The 16898-nt window shown below is 39.8% G+C and overlaps 1 protein-coding gene across 1 annotated transcript in view; it reads left to right on the top strand.

Annotated features, from left to right (window-relative positions):
- The window catches only part of Cpa6 (carboxypeptidase A6), a 282675-nt gene that overhangs the window by 207702 nt on the left and 58075 nt on the right, over nucleotides 1-16898 (top strand). Inside the window, exons 7-8 of the mRNA XM_059255683.1 lie at nucleotides 14474-14584; nucleotides 15869-15959. Coding sequence (XP_059111666.1) covers nucleotides 14474-14584; nucleotides 15869-15959 — 202 coding nt within the window. The remainder of the gene's footprint in view (nucleotides 1-14473; nucleotides 14585-15868; nucleotides 15960-16898) is intronic.

The following is a 16898-nucleotide window of genomic DNA, read 5'->3' on the forward strand; positions in this document are numbered from 1 at the left end:
TCCTCTGTGTAATATTCATCTTTACATGGCTTATTTTTTATATTAATTTTACTGTCTCTTTAAAGACTTTATTTTTTTAAACTATGTATTTGTTTATGTAACTGTATATATCACCTTTTTTTGTCTCTTTCAAGCCTACGTATCTTTTACACACATTGGAAACTATTACATCTGAATCTGTCTTATTGTGACTCTATTGCTTTAAACTGCAGCAGCTGTGGCTGCTGGCTCTGCCCACCTCAGCTTACCCACATGGCGGTGGTATTTTACCACCAGATCTGGGAGCAATCGTGGGTCTATGCTTTTATCCAAGCAGTGTATAACCCAAAAACCTCTTTTTTTATTTTGTACTAGCAAAGGCTAAATCCACCATGCAGCTTAATGTGCCACTTGCAGAGGCCTCATTCCTGCCATACGCAGGTCGAGCGCACATGCTAGGAGCCCACCAGTAGCTCAAACCGGCAGCTGCCGCTCATTTGAGAGAGACAATTAGGAAGCTGTTTTTAGCTCCATTTTAGAATCTTTTTTTTTTCTTTTCAGTTTTTAGGTGGAAACTCTTGCCACCACGTTGGGCGCCATTTGTAGCTAGAGTTTTCCTGCCTGGCCCACAGGACAAATCTCTCTCACCTGCCAGTCCCATAGCCGCTCAGACCCGACCAAGTAAACACAGAGACTTATATTGCTTACAAACTGTATGGCCGTGGCAGGCTTCTTGCTAACTGTTCTTACAACTCAAATTAATCCATCTCTATATATCTATACCTTGCCATGTGGCTCGTGGCTTACCAGCATCTTCACACACTGTTTCTCATTGTGGCGGCTGGCAGGGTCTCTCTGACTCAGCTTTCCACTTCCCAGCTTTATTCTCCTCCTTGTCCCGCCTACACTTCCTGCCTAGCCAATGGCCAATCAGTGTTTTATTTATTGACTAATCAGCAGCACATTTGCCATTCAGAACATCCCACAGCACCCTGGTCTGGCTGTTCAGCCTGGAGCATGGCTCTCACCTCCACAGCTCCCTGGGATCCAGTTCTCCAGGTGCCCTCTCTGTTCTCAGCCTCTCCTATAGTGCCTCTGCTGAACCACCTGCTTGGCTCTCTGCCTCTCCCCTGGCATATCAGGCTCTAGCCACCAGGGACTGTGGCTCTAAGAGACAGGCCCACTCTGGCAGCTGGGTTCTGAAGTCTTTGCTGCACTCCAAGATGCTGCCTGATGTTCACCTCTCTCATGGCATAGCATCTCCACTCTGCTCCTCCCTGAGGCTTCCTTTCAGCAGAAAGCTTGCAGGCCCTCAGGCGTCTGCAGCTTGAGAAGCCATGACGCTCCATGGGTCTCAGCCACCAACACCTGGCTGCTGCCACAAGCTTGTGCTGGCTCTGGAATCCATTGTTGTTGGTGGAGCTTCTGAGGCTGCTCAGACTGCCAATCTTGCAGTCTGCTAGGGATGCTACTTTCTGCATCCCAGGTTGGGAAAACCTATTCTACTCTAAATTCACCTAAGCCTTCACAATGTCTAAAGCTTATTCTACTCCTATATCTCTAACTGAACTTATGACTTACTTTACTAGGAAGAGAGAAGAACATAGACAGAGACAAGCACTTGCTACAGTACTTGGGCATCCTTTCAGCCCCTTTCACAAATGAGAATAGAATAGATTACCCCACCTACACAACATAATTGGACATGCCCTAACTTCCTGTAGGGCCTCTATCCCACCAATTTCCTGGTGTCCCTGTTCTGTGGCACCATCTGTTGTGGACCAGCCCCCATTTTTGCAACCCAGGGTACTCTTGAGTAGGGAGAAGTGATAAATATTAGACATAAAGAGATACCTAGACAATGAGAAAAAAGACAGAAACACAGGGTAGCCTTGGGAGGGCCTGGGTCAAAACCCACCAGCCCAGAACTTTATTCCAAAGGGCTTTTTATGACAATGCCAAGGGGAGGGGCAAAGACCTTCCCCTTGCTAGATACAGCTAATTGTAGACCCGTGGTTCAGTCATCCTCTTATGCAGTCCTGCTGGGTAAAGCCACTAGGAAAACTAGATGGGCTCCAGTAGGTTATAAATCATTTGGAAGCCAATACAAAGCTGTTTATTGTTGTAATTTAATTCATGAGAAATTCTAAGAATTGTTTATTTTAAAGATACCTAATTCTGGGTAGTTTTGATTGCACTTGCCTTCCCTCTGTATATCTCGCAATTTGACATAAGCATCTTCCAAAGAATTTCCCCTTGCTAATTGTCATTGTCTGTCCATAGCTGGATCAGCTTCCACAGATTTGATGCCCATCCATTATTGACATAGCACTTTAGCCATGGAAGATCTAGCCATGCTAACTGAACATTACAGTTGAGGAAGAACTGGTGTTATCTAACCGAACTCCAGTAACTGAAATTTGTATCTAAATTGTGTGCAGAAGACACACCTGTAATACCTATACTTTCCTTTATGTAATATGCCTTCAAAATTCCAGACATGGTCCTGGCTTACTATGACTAAACACAGCTAACTCTTGGAATTATGTTATCTTGGTACAAAACTTACAAGACTATGAAGAAAATTGACTTAGAAAAAAGTTAACACCATCTAATATTATATCTGCCCTAGTGATAAAAAAATTTCAAATATTTAGTTTTATTTTAAAAATCCAGACTATTTCTCAGTCTTCATTTGTCTAGGTGGTTCCAAATATAAATTGATAATAAAAACTAGGCACTAGGAAATGGTCAAGTGCTTTCCTTACAAGCACTAGGACCCAAGTTCAATCTCCAGAACTTCCATTTAAAAAGAGCTCACACTGTATGTATGGCTCACACTGACAGAGGGTCCCTGGAGACTGATGGCCAGCCAGCCTAGCCTAATGGGCAAGCCACAGGACCCAGTGAGATTCCTATCTCAAACACAAGGTGGACAGCTCCTGAGGAGTGATCCCTGAGGTGGACCCCTGGCCTCCATGTCCACATTTACCTGCACACATAAAAATGAACACACATGGGTGGGGGGGAGGTATAACTAGAATGTACAAGAGCAGCATATGATTTTCATTTCTTCATCCTTCATTCACAAAGTTTATCATCTGTGCAGCTTCCAAGCTCTTACTTAGTCAGCTATTTTCTATTCAACAGGCATCTTAGAATCAGTTTCAATGGCTTTCTAGACTAAGCCCTCCCTTGTTTATTTTCTTACATAGTCTCTCTGGCTCTAGTCAGTTCTTCCACCTTGAGTTTTACATAGTATTTTTTGCTAAGATGTCCCCACTTTAGTGATGAAGCCTGTTTCCTTTCTAAATCATTTTACTCTGCTGCAGTCTGAGCAAGGATGCTTTTCCTGGTTAATGGTAGTTGTGCCCCTTCTTTTGGCTCAGTTGTGACATTCTCAGACCTCCTGGTGTGCCCTTCATTGAATGTGTGATTATTTCTTGTACAAGTGATTCTACTAGAAAAAAGCAGTAATAGGAGAAATCTTAAAAGGTACTTTTTCTAAAGAGGCAATGACCCTGGTCTTCAAAAAGATGACCCTTTTTTCCAGGTTGTCATGGAGCTTGAAGCAACACCTGACCAGATCCAAAATTAGTGAACAGAAGGCAGTCTTCAGCGAACCTTTGTCTTACCACACAAAGATGTAAATTGTTATCTTTTATTTTAAATATACATTCTGATTTGTGGGTGTGTATATATTTCCGGGAAAACAAAGCAGTCTTGGTAGGTAGTAAGCACCATATATCAATTCTCTTTCTTAACTGACTTCTACTCTGACCTAGACTACTACCATTTGTGTCTTCTATTTCCCTGCATAATATAACATTCAAAACTTCCTTTGATATCTTTTCAGTTAAAATCAAAAATCTGTTTTATTGAAGCCTTTTTAAGATCTGGTGGAGCCAAGTGAGTGCAGTTCTAAGGATCTGCCACACTGAGGCATGTGGGGAATGGTTTTGTGACTGACTTTCAGATTACCACTTAAGTCCTCATAAGCAACAAAAATACTCAAGAAATTAAACTCATCAAGTCCAGATGCAATTGGATTAGTAGGCACCTCTTTCTCTGTATATATGGCAATGTGTATTGATTTCTAAAAAGAGGTCTACACATTCAAATAAAAGCTCACACTTCCATCCTTTATGGTTATGAGTTAGAATAACAGAAAGTAGACACATGGTCATGTCTCTAGAGAAACCTAAACTGTAGAAAAGGAAGCAATCCACATCCTTACTGCTTGAAGCAGTCAAGCAAGACAGGCTTCCATTCATCCCCTCAGTACTCCTCAGTCATCACATGGTGATCATTCTTGCTTTGTCTGACCAGATGGAGAATAGCTGCAATTCTTAGAGAGTTATAAAAATCACAAATATAGCACATGTATTACAATGGCACCCTGATTGTTGTGTAGAGGAAGAACACATTATAGCAAGTCTTCCAGATCAAACCCATTCCAGAACAGAACACTTGGGAATAGCATCCTTGATTAATATTCAGAAATGAAGATATTTAAAATTAATGGTCTCATAATAAATAAACCCATAAAGCCAAAACATAAAAATTAGTTTCTTCATAAGTTTCAATGCTTATGGCCGCTTATAGTTGTAGAGTAAAAATATGAGATGGGTGATATAAACAATATAATAATCATAGTCTAATACACAGAGACCCTACTTAGAGGCTGAATATTGTTTTCAAGGACAAATTGAGCAATCACAAAGCTAACCATATTCTAGGTCACAGAGCAAAGCCAAGACTACATTCTTGAACATAGTTATATAGTTCTCTACAATGCAATTGTTAGAAACTTTTTTCTTTAAAATCTTTTTTAAAAACCTCAGATTTTAAAAACAAAACATTTATTGCTACTTGTGGTTTAAATAAAACAAGGAAAAATTTCTAGGACTGAATAGGAAAGTTACTACATAAAAACATACAGAGGGAACTGGAAGGACAGTGCAGTGGTTCAGAGCACTTGCTGTTCTCGTGCAGAACCCATGTTTGGCCCCAGCTCCCACATCAGGTGGCTGACAACTGCCTTTAACTCTAGTTCCAAGGGATCTGGTGCTCTCTGGCCTTCATGGCACCTGCACACCTGTGGTACATACAAACTCGTGCAGGCAGACACACAAAAATAATAGACCTTTTTTGAAACAGATAGAATACAACTATGTTAGTATGAGAGGTAGTCAAAATTTTGAGTAAATGTGTTAATAGAAAGAAAGCTTGGAGTTAGTGGGCCGAGCTTCAGTTCAAGAAATTGTCAAAGGAAGAAAGAGGTAAAGAAGTGATGGAGCAGATGAGAGTATCAAAAGAAGTAAAGATGCATTTGTGCTGTCAGATCTTTCTTTCCTGTTTAATTCATTTCTCCTCAGGCCCAGATAAGTGTAAAGCTGATTATTCAAATACATTTTTAAATTACCCCCAAATCACAATAGAGTCATAAACTCTGGTACTAAATCCAAACAAGTGAATGTTTAGCTCAGGAATACAAGGATGGTTAAGCAATTAAATTGAAGTGAAGAGTGTTGTAACAGCAACAGAATTATCATGTTCACACATGTATAAAAATCACCTGCTCAAAATCAACATCTGTTAATGACAATGAAAAATTATAAAACAGGGTGGGTTTGGTTTTTTTTTTAACATGATTGGCCTTGTTTTCAGAATCAATGTGAAGAAAGAAGGATCCAAAAGAGTGAAGATGTGGTACTGGTGAGATGGCTGGGCTGGTAAAGTGATTCTTTTTACACACTGACCCATCTTATTAGCTCAAAACTTTTTAAATTATGTGGGGTTTGATCACCGGAACCCATTAAAAAGTAATTAAATAAGAAACACAAGAAAACGGGAAACTGGGTGTGGTAGTCCACACTTGTGGTCTCAGTGCCAGAAAGGTAGAAACAGTCAGATACCTGAAGCTTGCTGGCCAGCCAGCCTAGCCCATTTGGCAAGTTATAGGACAGTGAGAAACCATGTCTCAAGAACCAAGGTAGACAGCACCTGAGGAATGATAACTGAGATTGGCCTCTGGCCTTCACATACATATGTACACATATATGAAAGTACACACACACACACACACACACACACACACACACACACACAAGAAATATGCAAGATCATTCATTACAACTTAAAATGGAATATCAAGTACAATCTGTCTATTAGCAAAATAAGAACTATGATGTGTGACCTATACTAGAATACCATTTAACAGCTGTAACCAATAAACTCTAAACTTATTAAATGACAAAATATACTGGGAAAAAGTGAGACTACATATTGATAAAGCACAATCCTATTTGCATAACATTTTAGAGCATACACACAGTAAATATATTACTTATTAAACTATATTTATAGCAAAAAAATGTGCAACCTTGCATGGAAATGATAATTTCCAACTTAGGATAAGGATTTCATTGGAGGGGGAAAGAAAATGAGACCAAGAAGTGATGAAGGGTCACTGGTTTTATATGTCACAATTTGTTTTAAATGTCTAATAAATATACTAAGTACAACTATAATATTCCTTCTCATACTTTGTCTACTTGCTGGAAATATAATTTTAAAGAATTTCTTAATAACAAGTCAACAATGAAATCAAAAGAGAAATATGAAAAGACTTCATAGCACAAAAGCCCGAAGGAGAAAGATCACTGTGAGCTGGCGGCCAGCTGGGGTGACAGAGTGAGACCTTGTCCCAAAATGAACATGCAAATATAAACCTGTACCAGAACATGCATGTGTATGTCATGACAAATGACAATGTAAACATGAAACAAAAACGTGTGAGATGCACCAAAAGCAGTCCTGACGGTGTGTGTTACAGCAATAAATGCTGGCACAAGAAGAAAGCAAAGCAGTAGGCATGTCTCAATGCTTGCCCATGTTGCACAGTGTAGCACAATGCTTGCCCAGCAATGTGCAAGGGTTCAGTCTCCAGAACTCTAAGAAGAAATCTCCCACCACCACTAATGCTAAGTATGCTTCAGTAGTAGAAAAACACCCGGCTAACCATAAAGTTAGCAGGGAGAAGGAAATAGCAGAGATCAGACTACATAGAGGATAGGAAAACTGTAAGAAAGAAAACTTAATAAAACTAAATTTGGCTTTTTGAAAAAAGAAAACCAATTAACTTCTTACCTAACTAAGAAAAATCTTTGAATGAATCAAATAGTATGTCAAAATGGTGACTACAGTAGAAATATCAGAAATTAAAGGAATAATAAGAGACAAATTACATATGATTTCCAAAAACTGTGTAACCTAAAGGAAATGGGTGAATTCCTATGGGGGAAAAAGCATAACTTGCTAAGACTAGGTCATGAAGAAATTAAGCTGCTTGAACAGATCAACAAATAAAGATACTACAAAGGTAATTGAAAAGCTTCCAACATAGAAATCTCAAGATCAGATGATTTAACAACAGAATTCTACCAAACAGTTGAAGAATGATTGCCAATACGTGTGTGTGTGTGTGTGTGTGTGTGTTTACATGCACAAGCACACATGTAAAAGTGCACACATGCCATGGTCAAGTATGGAAGTCAGAAGACAACATTAGGGAGTGGGTTTTCTCCTCCCACTGTGGGATCCAGAGACCAAACTCAGATCATCAGGCCCACACAGCAAGCACTTATACTCACTCAGCCATCTTGTTAGCCCAAAGCTATTTAAATTCTTCAACACACACACACACACACACACAAAAAAAAAAAAACAGAACCAGAGGGAATATTGAGAAAAAAATTTTATGAAGCTGGTGTCACTTTGACACTTGAATCAAAGACATCATAAAAAATTAGTATATCTCATGAACACTGATGCAAAAATCATCCATAAAATTTGGCCAATATAATCCAACAACCCATCAAAAGTTTATATGCCATGATAAAATGGGATTTACTCCTGGCATGCAAGGCAAGTTTTAAAAAATACGAATCAATCAATGGAACACATAACACTGACAGAATGAAAGATAATAATGACATAATGGCATTCAGCATTAAAAAAATACTAGAAAAAAACAAACAAAAAAAACTAATATGGTTTCTGGTAGGCAGTAGACAGATAAATGTTGTTTCTTGATCCATTCACTCAGTCTATGTCTTTTGACTGGAGAATTGAGGCCATTGATAATGAAGTTATTATTGAAATGTGAAAAAAAAAGATTCAGGGCCATATGGTTAACAGACGACAACTCTTCCATATTTTTAAATCATAATCATGAAGTAAGAATCTTCTGTCTCTACTTTTTTTGTTTGTTTATTTGTTACCTAAGTTCACTAAATAGAGCCATTTATCTTTCATGGCAGGCCTAATATTCTTCAAATATTTTTTGAATGTTACTTACTGTGAAGTATACATAATATATCATAGTAACATTCTAGGGAGTATCTGGAAACTTAAATACAGGATCACTATGCTACATAGATTGAAACCCCACTGTCTCTTCTTTTAGTATAGTTGCCTTGAAAGTGTCTTTGTGTTTTGCTTGTGTGAATATGAAAGCATCTGTATGACTGTCCTGTGCCAAGAAATAAATCACACATACATCTAAAAAAAAAATGACATGATTGTCTCAATAAACAGAGAAAAAGTGTTTGATAAAGTTCAACATCCTTGATTTTAAGAATACTTTAGATGAAGAAGAAATGTTCCTCAACATAATAAAGGTCTTTTATAGAAAATCCCCCACTAATATCAGAACCAATAGGAAACAGCAGGAAAGTTTCCCAGTGAGATCTAGTGCAACATAGGATGCCTATTCTGACCACTTCTATTCAACATCTCTTTGAAAGTGCTAGAAAAGGAAGCAGATATGAAAAATAAATAAGAAGCATCTAAATAAAAAAGGACAAAGTAAAGTCACCTCACCTCTAGATGACATGATTCCACATGTGGAAAACTCCACATTACATACACATTCACACATAAATGATCACAACTAATAAATGAATTTATCAAAATACAAAGATAAAAGATATAAAATCACACCAAAATCAGCAACTCCTATACACAAATAATAACCTAGATGAAAAAAAATAATGTCACTTACAACAATATCATAAAATAGAAACAAATGTAACCACAGAAGTAAAAGACTTATACCCTAAAAATTATAAAGCATCTATATAAGAAACTGAAGAAGATATAAGTATACAGAAAGATAGCCTAAGTTCATGGATCAAAAGAATATTGATAAAACACCCATACTGTGAAAAACAACACAGAGATTTAACATAATATATAACATACCAAAATCTTGGTAGCACTCTCCACAGAAATAGAATAAAATCCAAATGGTACTACAAAAAAAAAATAATAACAGACTAGATAAGGCAATATTGAAAAGTTTGGAAGCAGCACACTTCCTGATTTAAAGTGACATTGCAATCTGGGCATGATGGCATGTTCCTATAATCCCAACACTCAAGAGGCTAAGAAAAGAGGGTTCCATGTTTGAAGCACTAGGGCTGGATAAATGGCTCAGTGGTAAAGGGTACATGTTGCTCTTTCAGAGGACCCAAGTTCAGTTCCTAGCATCCACATGGAGCTAACAACTACCTATAACTCAAGTTCTAGGGGATCTAACATCCCCTTCTGGCCTTAGCAGGCACCAGGCATGCACATGGCACACATACGTACTTGCAGATGAAACCCGCATATAAAATGAAAATAGATCAATCTTTTTAGAAACCAATTGTGAAGCCTCTTGGGCTAGACAACAAGACTGTTTCAAGTTGTCTTTCAAAACTAATCAATTAGTAATCAATACAATAGCATACTGACACAAAAACAGAAACAAAGACCAATGAAACAGAATAAGGAGTCCAGAAATGGTACAAAGATTGAACTAATTTTCAACAAGAGCATCAAGAAAACCAATAGTCTCTTCAATAACTGATACTAGAGATAGTGGGTTTTTATATGCAAATGATTGAAATTGGACCATTGTATCCTATATAAAAATCAACTTCATGGGCAAAAAACCTAAATCTAAAACCAGAAACCACAAAACTCCCAGAAGAAAACATGAAGGAAAGCTGCTTGCTATAACCTAGAGGTTATAGATATTACACCAAAAGCCCAGGTAACAAAATAACAGTATTACATTAAAATGGAAAATTTCTGTGCAGCAAAGGAAACAGTCCACAACATGAAGCATCAAACAGTGGACAGGGAAAGTACATTTGTGAATGGTAAGTGGTTAACAACTAAAATACTTGTAAGGAGCTTTATGGGCTGGGGATGTATAGCTCAGTTGGTAAGGTACTTATGTAGCACACACAAGGCCTTGGTATAATGCACAGCACCACATAAGCAAGGTGTGGTCCTGCATGACAGCAATCCTAGCATTCAGGAGGCAGAGGCAGTAGGACCAGAAGTTCAAGGTCATCTTTGGCTGTGTGGAGCTTTTAAGGGCAGTTTTGTGGAGTTGTTTGAGGAGGTGTGGTGGTCCTGGAGGAATTGTGTCACTGGGTAAGGGCTTTCATGTTTCAGAAGTCTCAAGCCCTTCCCAGAGCACTCTGTCTTATGCTTGTGGCTCAAGTTATGAGCTCTCAGCTTCAGCTCCAGCAACCATGTCTGCTGCTTGCTGCCATACTTTCCTGCCATGATAGACTCTGATCTCCCAGAACCATGAGCCAATTAAACCCTTTCTTCTACAAGCTGCCTCAGTCATTGTGTTTTATTACAGCAGTGGAAAAGTAACCAATCCAGCTTGTTAAAGAAAATCAAATTTCCAGTATTTGTACAGTAAAGACCTTAGTTAATAGAAATTTTGCTTATGTGTAGAAGTTCTGTTGATGCCATCTGGCCAACAAATTACTGTGAAGCCTTTTAAAAAGAGAATAATATGGCTTTGTTTTGTTTGTTTTTGAAATAGGGTCTGTAGCCCTAGCTAGCCTGGAACTTACTACATAGATAAGACATTCTGGCCTGATTTATTCACCTATTCCCACCTTCTGAGTGCTAGGATTAAAGATGTATGCCTGAAGGCCAATCTGTGGGGCATTTTCTTGATTAATGCTTGATGCATACAGGCCCAGCCCACTGTGGGTGGTGCCATAGGAAAGCTGGTAATCTTGGGTTGTATATAAGCCATGAAGAGCAAGCACATAAGCTATGTTCCATGCCTCTACTTCAGTTCCTGCCTCCAAGTTTATGCTTGAGTTCCTATCCTAACTAACCTTCAGTAATGGACTGTGCCATGGAAGTGAACAAACCCTTTTCTCCACAAGTTGCTTTAGGTCAAGGTCTTTGTCACCTCGATAGACAGCAAACTAGAGGCAGGAGAATGGTCATTAATGTAACAGTGTGCAAATCTCATCTCGAATAAATCCTAGAGACCAGGTGTGGGAAACAGTCCATATCATATTCTTTAGCTTTTACTAAAAGGCCATATCTTATCTTGTGTTCCTACTACACAAGGCATAATAAAGAGGGTAAGAGCAAGCTTTTTGAGGCCCTGGATAGGTTTACAGCATGGATTATGGTAATAGCTTCACAAGGAGAAACTTATTTCTAAATTAAGCAAACTGTATACATTAAATATGTACAACTTTTGTATGTCAATCATACTTTAATAATGTGGAATTATTTTTAAGACATACTTTGAATTATACTTTTAGTATGGTTTAAAAAATCAAATAGCCTAAATGGATATTAAATGAAAATACTCCTTCCCACACACTGTGTCCTGGTCCAACTCCCCAGAGACAACCATTGTTAGAAATCTCCTATTTCTCCCAGATATTCCACATAGGGACAAGCAATTCTATTCCATATAAATGGATTTTTAAATGTCTATTTTCTAGACCTGACTTAGTATACACTATGGTGTTCTATTTGAGTCCAAAATTATCATGCAAAGTCCTCAGATGTGGCATTAAATTTAAGTAAAACCCAATCATAAGAACAGCTCCGTCACAAGAGAACATGCCCTGCAAACACAAGGACCTACATTCAGTCCTCAGAACCTAAATTTTAAAAATGCTTCATTTATACATGGCACACACTTGCAATCCCAGTCCTCAGGAAGTGGAGGCAGGTGGATCACTGTAGCTTACTAGCCATCCAACCTAGCCTACTTGGCAAGTTCCAGGTCAGTGAGAATATGTCTTTGAAAAAAAAATGAAGTGGACAGCACCTGAGGAATGACACCCTTCATTGTCCTCTGACCTGTACACATGCATGCACTCAGGCACCTTCACAGACATGAACGTACACACAGAGAACAAGACCCCAAAGGAGCTACAATAAGATGACAAAGATGTGTCATCCACTGAACTTTTCAAGAGAAGTCAAGAGAGAATACTCTTCATATGGTAAATATGAAGGTTTGAAGCTGTCACCTCACAAGCATGTGACATGTAAATCATGTGTGGTATTATGTATCAGGGAAGGGCATTGTAGTTAATTATTTGGGCTAAAAGTAATGGAATCCAAAGTTAATATTCACATATACACTTATTCATATATTTATGTTTACATTTATATTTATATAAATGCATCTAAGGTGCAGACCAGAGGAAATGTACTTATTTAGTATGACAAGACCCCAGCTTTAATTTCCATCAACATACACACACACACACACACACACACACACACAGAGAGAGAGAGAGAGAGAGAGAGAGAGAGAGAGAGAGAGAGAGAGAGAGAGAGAGAGAGAGAGAGGCACAATCTCTATACTTGTTACTTTTTTTCATAGCCCAAAAATTTAGCCAAAGCTGAAACACCCTAAGAAGTTGTTCACTTGTTCTGTTTACCAGCTCTGCTGATAAATTGATAATCAAGAGTTATCCTCCACCTGGGGCCATGTTGGTATCTGAGGGCCAAGGTGCCTCAGTGGCCATGCCAATCTGAGTGGCCTGCACTGCCACCTGGGCCCATGGTGACATCTGGGCCCAGGCTGCTACCTAGGATCATGTCTGGGTCTATAGTCCTACCACATCTGAGGTCTGGGTTGATATCTGTGGCCCATGGTAACACCAAAGACCACATGGATGCCCAGGGTTTAGGCTGCAACCTGTGGCCATGTTGGTGTCTGAGGGCCATGCCACCACCAGGGCCATGCTGATCTGGATGGCCTGTACTGCCATATGGGACCATGGTGTCATCCAGGCCCCGGCTGCTGCCTATGGCCCTCTGGGTCCATGGCCCAGCAGCAGCCAGGGTCTGAGTTGATGTCCATGGCTCCTGTTACCACTGAGGGCTGTGTGGATGTCAGCAGTCTGGACAGCCACCTGAGACCATGTTTGTGTCCAAGGGCCTTATTCCTACAGGTACCATACTGATCTGGGTGGTCTGTGTTGCCACAGGAGCCATGGTAACATCCAGCTCGAGCTTCTACTAAGAGCCATTTTTGGGTCCATGTTCCTGCTGCAGCTGTGATCCGTGATGATGTTCATGGCCCATAATGCCACAGGTAGTTATAGGAACCATGAATGTTGAAATCTGAGGGCCATGCTGATCTGTACACCCCCTCACTGGCCCTGGAATAACTGGCCCTGGCCCGGACACTGCAGCAGGGCAGCTGGCCCCATCCCGTCATGGGAGAGCTGGGCCCAATGCATGGGCCTAAGAGAGCTAGCTCTGCCCTTGGCCTGAGGAGGGTGGTCCTAGTGGCCCTGACTGATCAGCTCAGCTACCACACTGGGTAGGACAACAGCAGGCTATCCCAGAAGAGTTTTGATGAGGGTCCAGTGATGATGGTGTGCCAGAGGCCTTAAACCAAACCAATGACTCATTGCTTTGAACATTTTGTGGGAGGGGCTGATTGGACAAAAGGGTATACTGTATGACACACTGCAGCTCCCAGTGCTGCTAGGATGAATGAAGAGGTGTTGGAAAGATAGAAGAGCAAGGTGGGGTGTTTTGTTTTGTTTTGTTTTGTTTTGTTTTGTTTTGTTTTTAATTGACTTTAGGGGGGAATGCTGCAGGGGTGAGGGGAGGATCAGGAGGGACTGGGAGGTGAATGGGATTGAAGTTCATGATGCGAAAGTCTCAAATAATCAATAAAGAATTATGTTATTAAAAAAAAAAAAAGAGCACCATTTAGGGCTGTGAAGCAAGTCTTTCCTGGCTGATGGCCTGGGGGCCAATGTGTGATTATTTGAGATCTGGCTTAAGTTTTCTGTTGTTCATTTTGTTTTTCTATTAGCAACTTTGTGTTAATAGAAAGTCCATTCACAGGAGGATTTGCCTGGGATTTCTGTAACAGAAGGATTTGCAACAACAACAAAAAAGTTATTATTATTGGAAATAAAATACCAATATTGATATTATTACCAGTAATATTGGTAATCAACAGTCTCATTCAGAGAAAAAGACAGAGCACAGTTCACTTGGCTTACTACTTTTCAGTCCAGCATGTATGATCTTTCTCTGAACAAAAGGATTTCTCACACTTGTTTTTCCCTTAAACTCACTTTGTTATCCATCAATAAAGAAAATGATGGATGTCTCCTTTGTCTTTCAGGCTCTTCTGACCTATAAGACTGACCCAGCCATGAGAAAAATGTTGAATCATCTCTACTTCTATATCATGCCTGTGTTTAATGTCGATGGATACCATTTCAGCTGGACACATGTAAGTTGCTTTGCCTATACAATTGAGAAGGGGACTGAATAGGTCATATAAAAGTGATGAACCTAGCCAGGCAGTGGTGGTGACACATACCTTTAATCCAAGCACTTGGGAGGCAGAGACAGGCAGATCTCTGTGAGTTCGAGGCCAGCCTGGGCTACAGAGTGAGATGCAGGAAAGGCACAAAGCTACTCAGGGAAAACCTGTCTTGAAAAACCAAAAAAAAAAAAAAAAAAAAAATGATGAACCAAGAAAGGAGTTGGCTGATAAGCCCACTAATGGGTTCAAGAGACATGAGAGGCTTCCTCCTCAATCTTTTTTTTTTTTTTTTTTTTTTGGTTTTTTGAGACAGGGTTTCTCTATGGAGCTTTGCGCCTTTCCTGGAACTCGCTTTGGAGACCAGGCTGGCCTCGAACTCACAGAGATCCGCCTGCCTCTGCCTCCCGAGTGCTGGGATTAAAGGCGTGCGCCACCACCGCCCGGCCTCAATCATTTTATAATTTGCTTTTGCATAAGATTTCACAGAAATAAAGATCTCTTTTTCCAAATAAATTATTTTTAATAATAAATTATTAAAAATCACAGGCATCACCTAACCTATTCAATTTGCCTATAAAGATAAGCCAAAGGAGATGAAGGTGAAAAGGACCAAAATATGTTGTATCAAATTGTCTAAGAAAAAAAAAGCCAAAAATATAGGAGACACTAAGATGGTGTCAAAAAGCAGAGTACGTACGAGGCTGGGTCAGGGCTAATCCTCGCCTCGTTCTTCTCCTAGCTAGTCTGTGCATAGAGGAACTCACCCCAAAGTGATGTGGTACCTCTACCCACCAGACAACTAAAATACATATGAATATCCTTTTGTGGTGGCTAGTTTTAACTCTCAACTTAACACAATCTAGAATCACCTAGAATCTAATCAGGCTGGCCTGTAGGCACATCTGTGGGGGATTGCCTGGATTGTTAATTCATTTAGGAAGACCTAGCCCATTGTGGGTAGTACCATTTTATGAACTGGGCTCTGAACCTTATAAAAGAAGAGAAAGCTAAATGCCAAACAAGCAAGCAAGGATGAGTTTATTCTCTTTGCTCAATGAGACTAGCTGCTTGAATTCCTGTCTTGATTTCCCCCAAAATGACAGACTGCAGCCTGGAATTGTAATCCAAGCAAACCCTTTCTCCTCCAAGTTTCCTTTTGTCAGGGTATTTTCAGTCACAGCAGTTGAAATGAAACTAGAACACCTTTTAAGTACCTTGTTCTCTGCCTGATGTTTTAATCATGTCTAGGATCGATTCTGGAGAAAGACAAGGTCAAGAAATGCTAGGTTTCACTGCCGTGGAGTTGATGCCAATCGAAACTGGAAAGTGAAATGGTGTGGTAAGTGTGAAGCGACTGGGTATCAGAACCTTGGTGTGGTAAGTGTGAAGTGACTGGGTATCAGAACCTTGGTGTGGTTAGTGTGAAGTGACTGGGTATCAGAACCTTGGTGTGGTAAGTGTGAAGTGACTGGGTATCAGAACCTTGGTGTGATAAGTGTGAAGTGACTGGGTATCAGAACCTAGGACCCACTGGTACCCCTCTACAAAATGATAGGTCGGGAAGGACTCCACTAGGAGACTGATGCAATCATGTGTGAAATTCTCACAAAGACATAGATTAAGGCTGGAGGTATGGCTCAGAAGGGGAAACTCTGGTTGGATTTTTAAGCACCACAAGTATAAATAAATAAGTGAAAAAATGAAAAGACATGGGTAAGAACACTATTGCTATAGTTTTCAAAAGAAATTTTTTTTTTTTTTTTTTTTTTTTTTGGTTTTTCGAGACAGGGTTTCTCTGTGTAGCTTTGTGCCTTTTCCTGGAACTCACTTGGTAGCCCAGGCTGGCCTCGAACTCACAGAGATCCACCTGGCTCTGCCTCCCAAGTGCTGGGATTAAAGGCGTGCGCCACCACCGCCTGGCAAGAAATTTTTTTTAAAAAAATGCTTTTTTAATATGTAAAAAAAAATCCAAGTTTTAAATTTGTCGACCTAATCCTGAAAATTTGCCTTGCCCAGCCTTAATACAAGGGAGGTGCTTAACTTGATATGCCATGCTTTATTGATATCCATGGGAGGCCTGCCCTTTTCTGAATAGGAACAGAGGAGGAGTGGATGGGGGGGAGGGGAGGGACAGGTAGAAGAGGAGGGAGAGGAGACTAAGGTTGGGATGTAAAATAAATAAGTAAATATTTTTATAAATTTAAACACAGATAAAAGCAGAAAACTGAGAAGTAGTTGCCATTCATAGACCTAAACTAGCAACTTAAGGTTTGCTGTG

The sequence above is a fragment of the Peromyscus eremicus genome, chromosome 2 (genome assembly GCF_949786415.1).
Source record: "Peromyscus eremicus chromosome 2, PerEre_H2_v1, whole genome shotgun sequence".
Lineage (NCBI taxonomy): Eukaryota > Metazoa > Chordata > Mammalia > Rodentia > Cricetidae > Peromyscus > Peromyscus eremicus.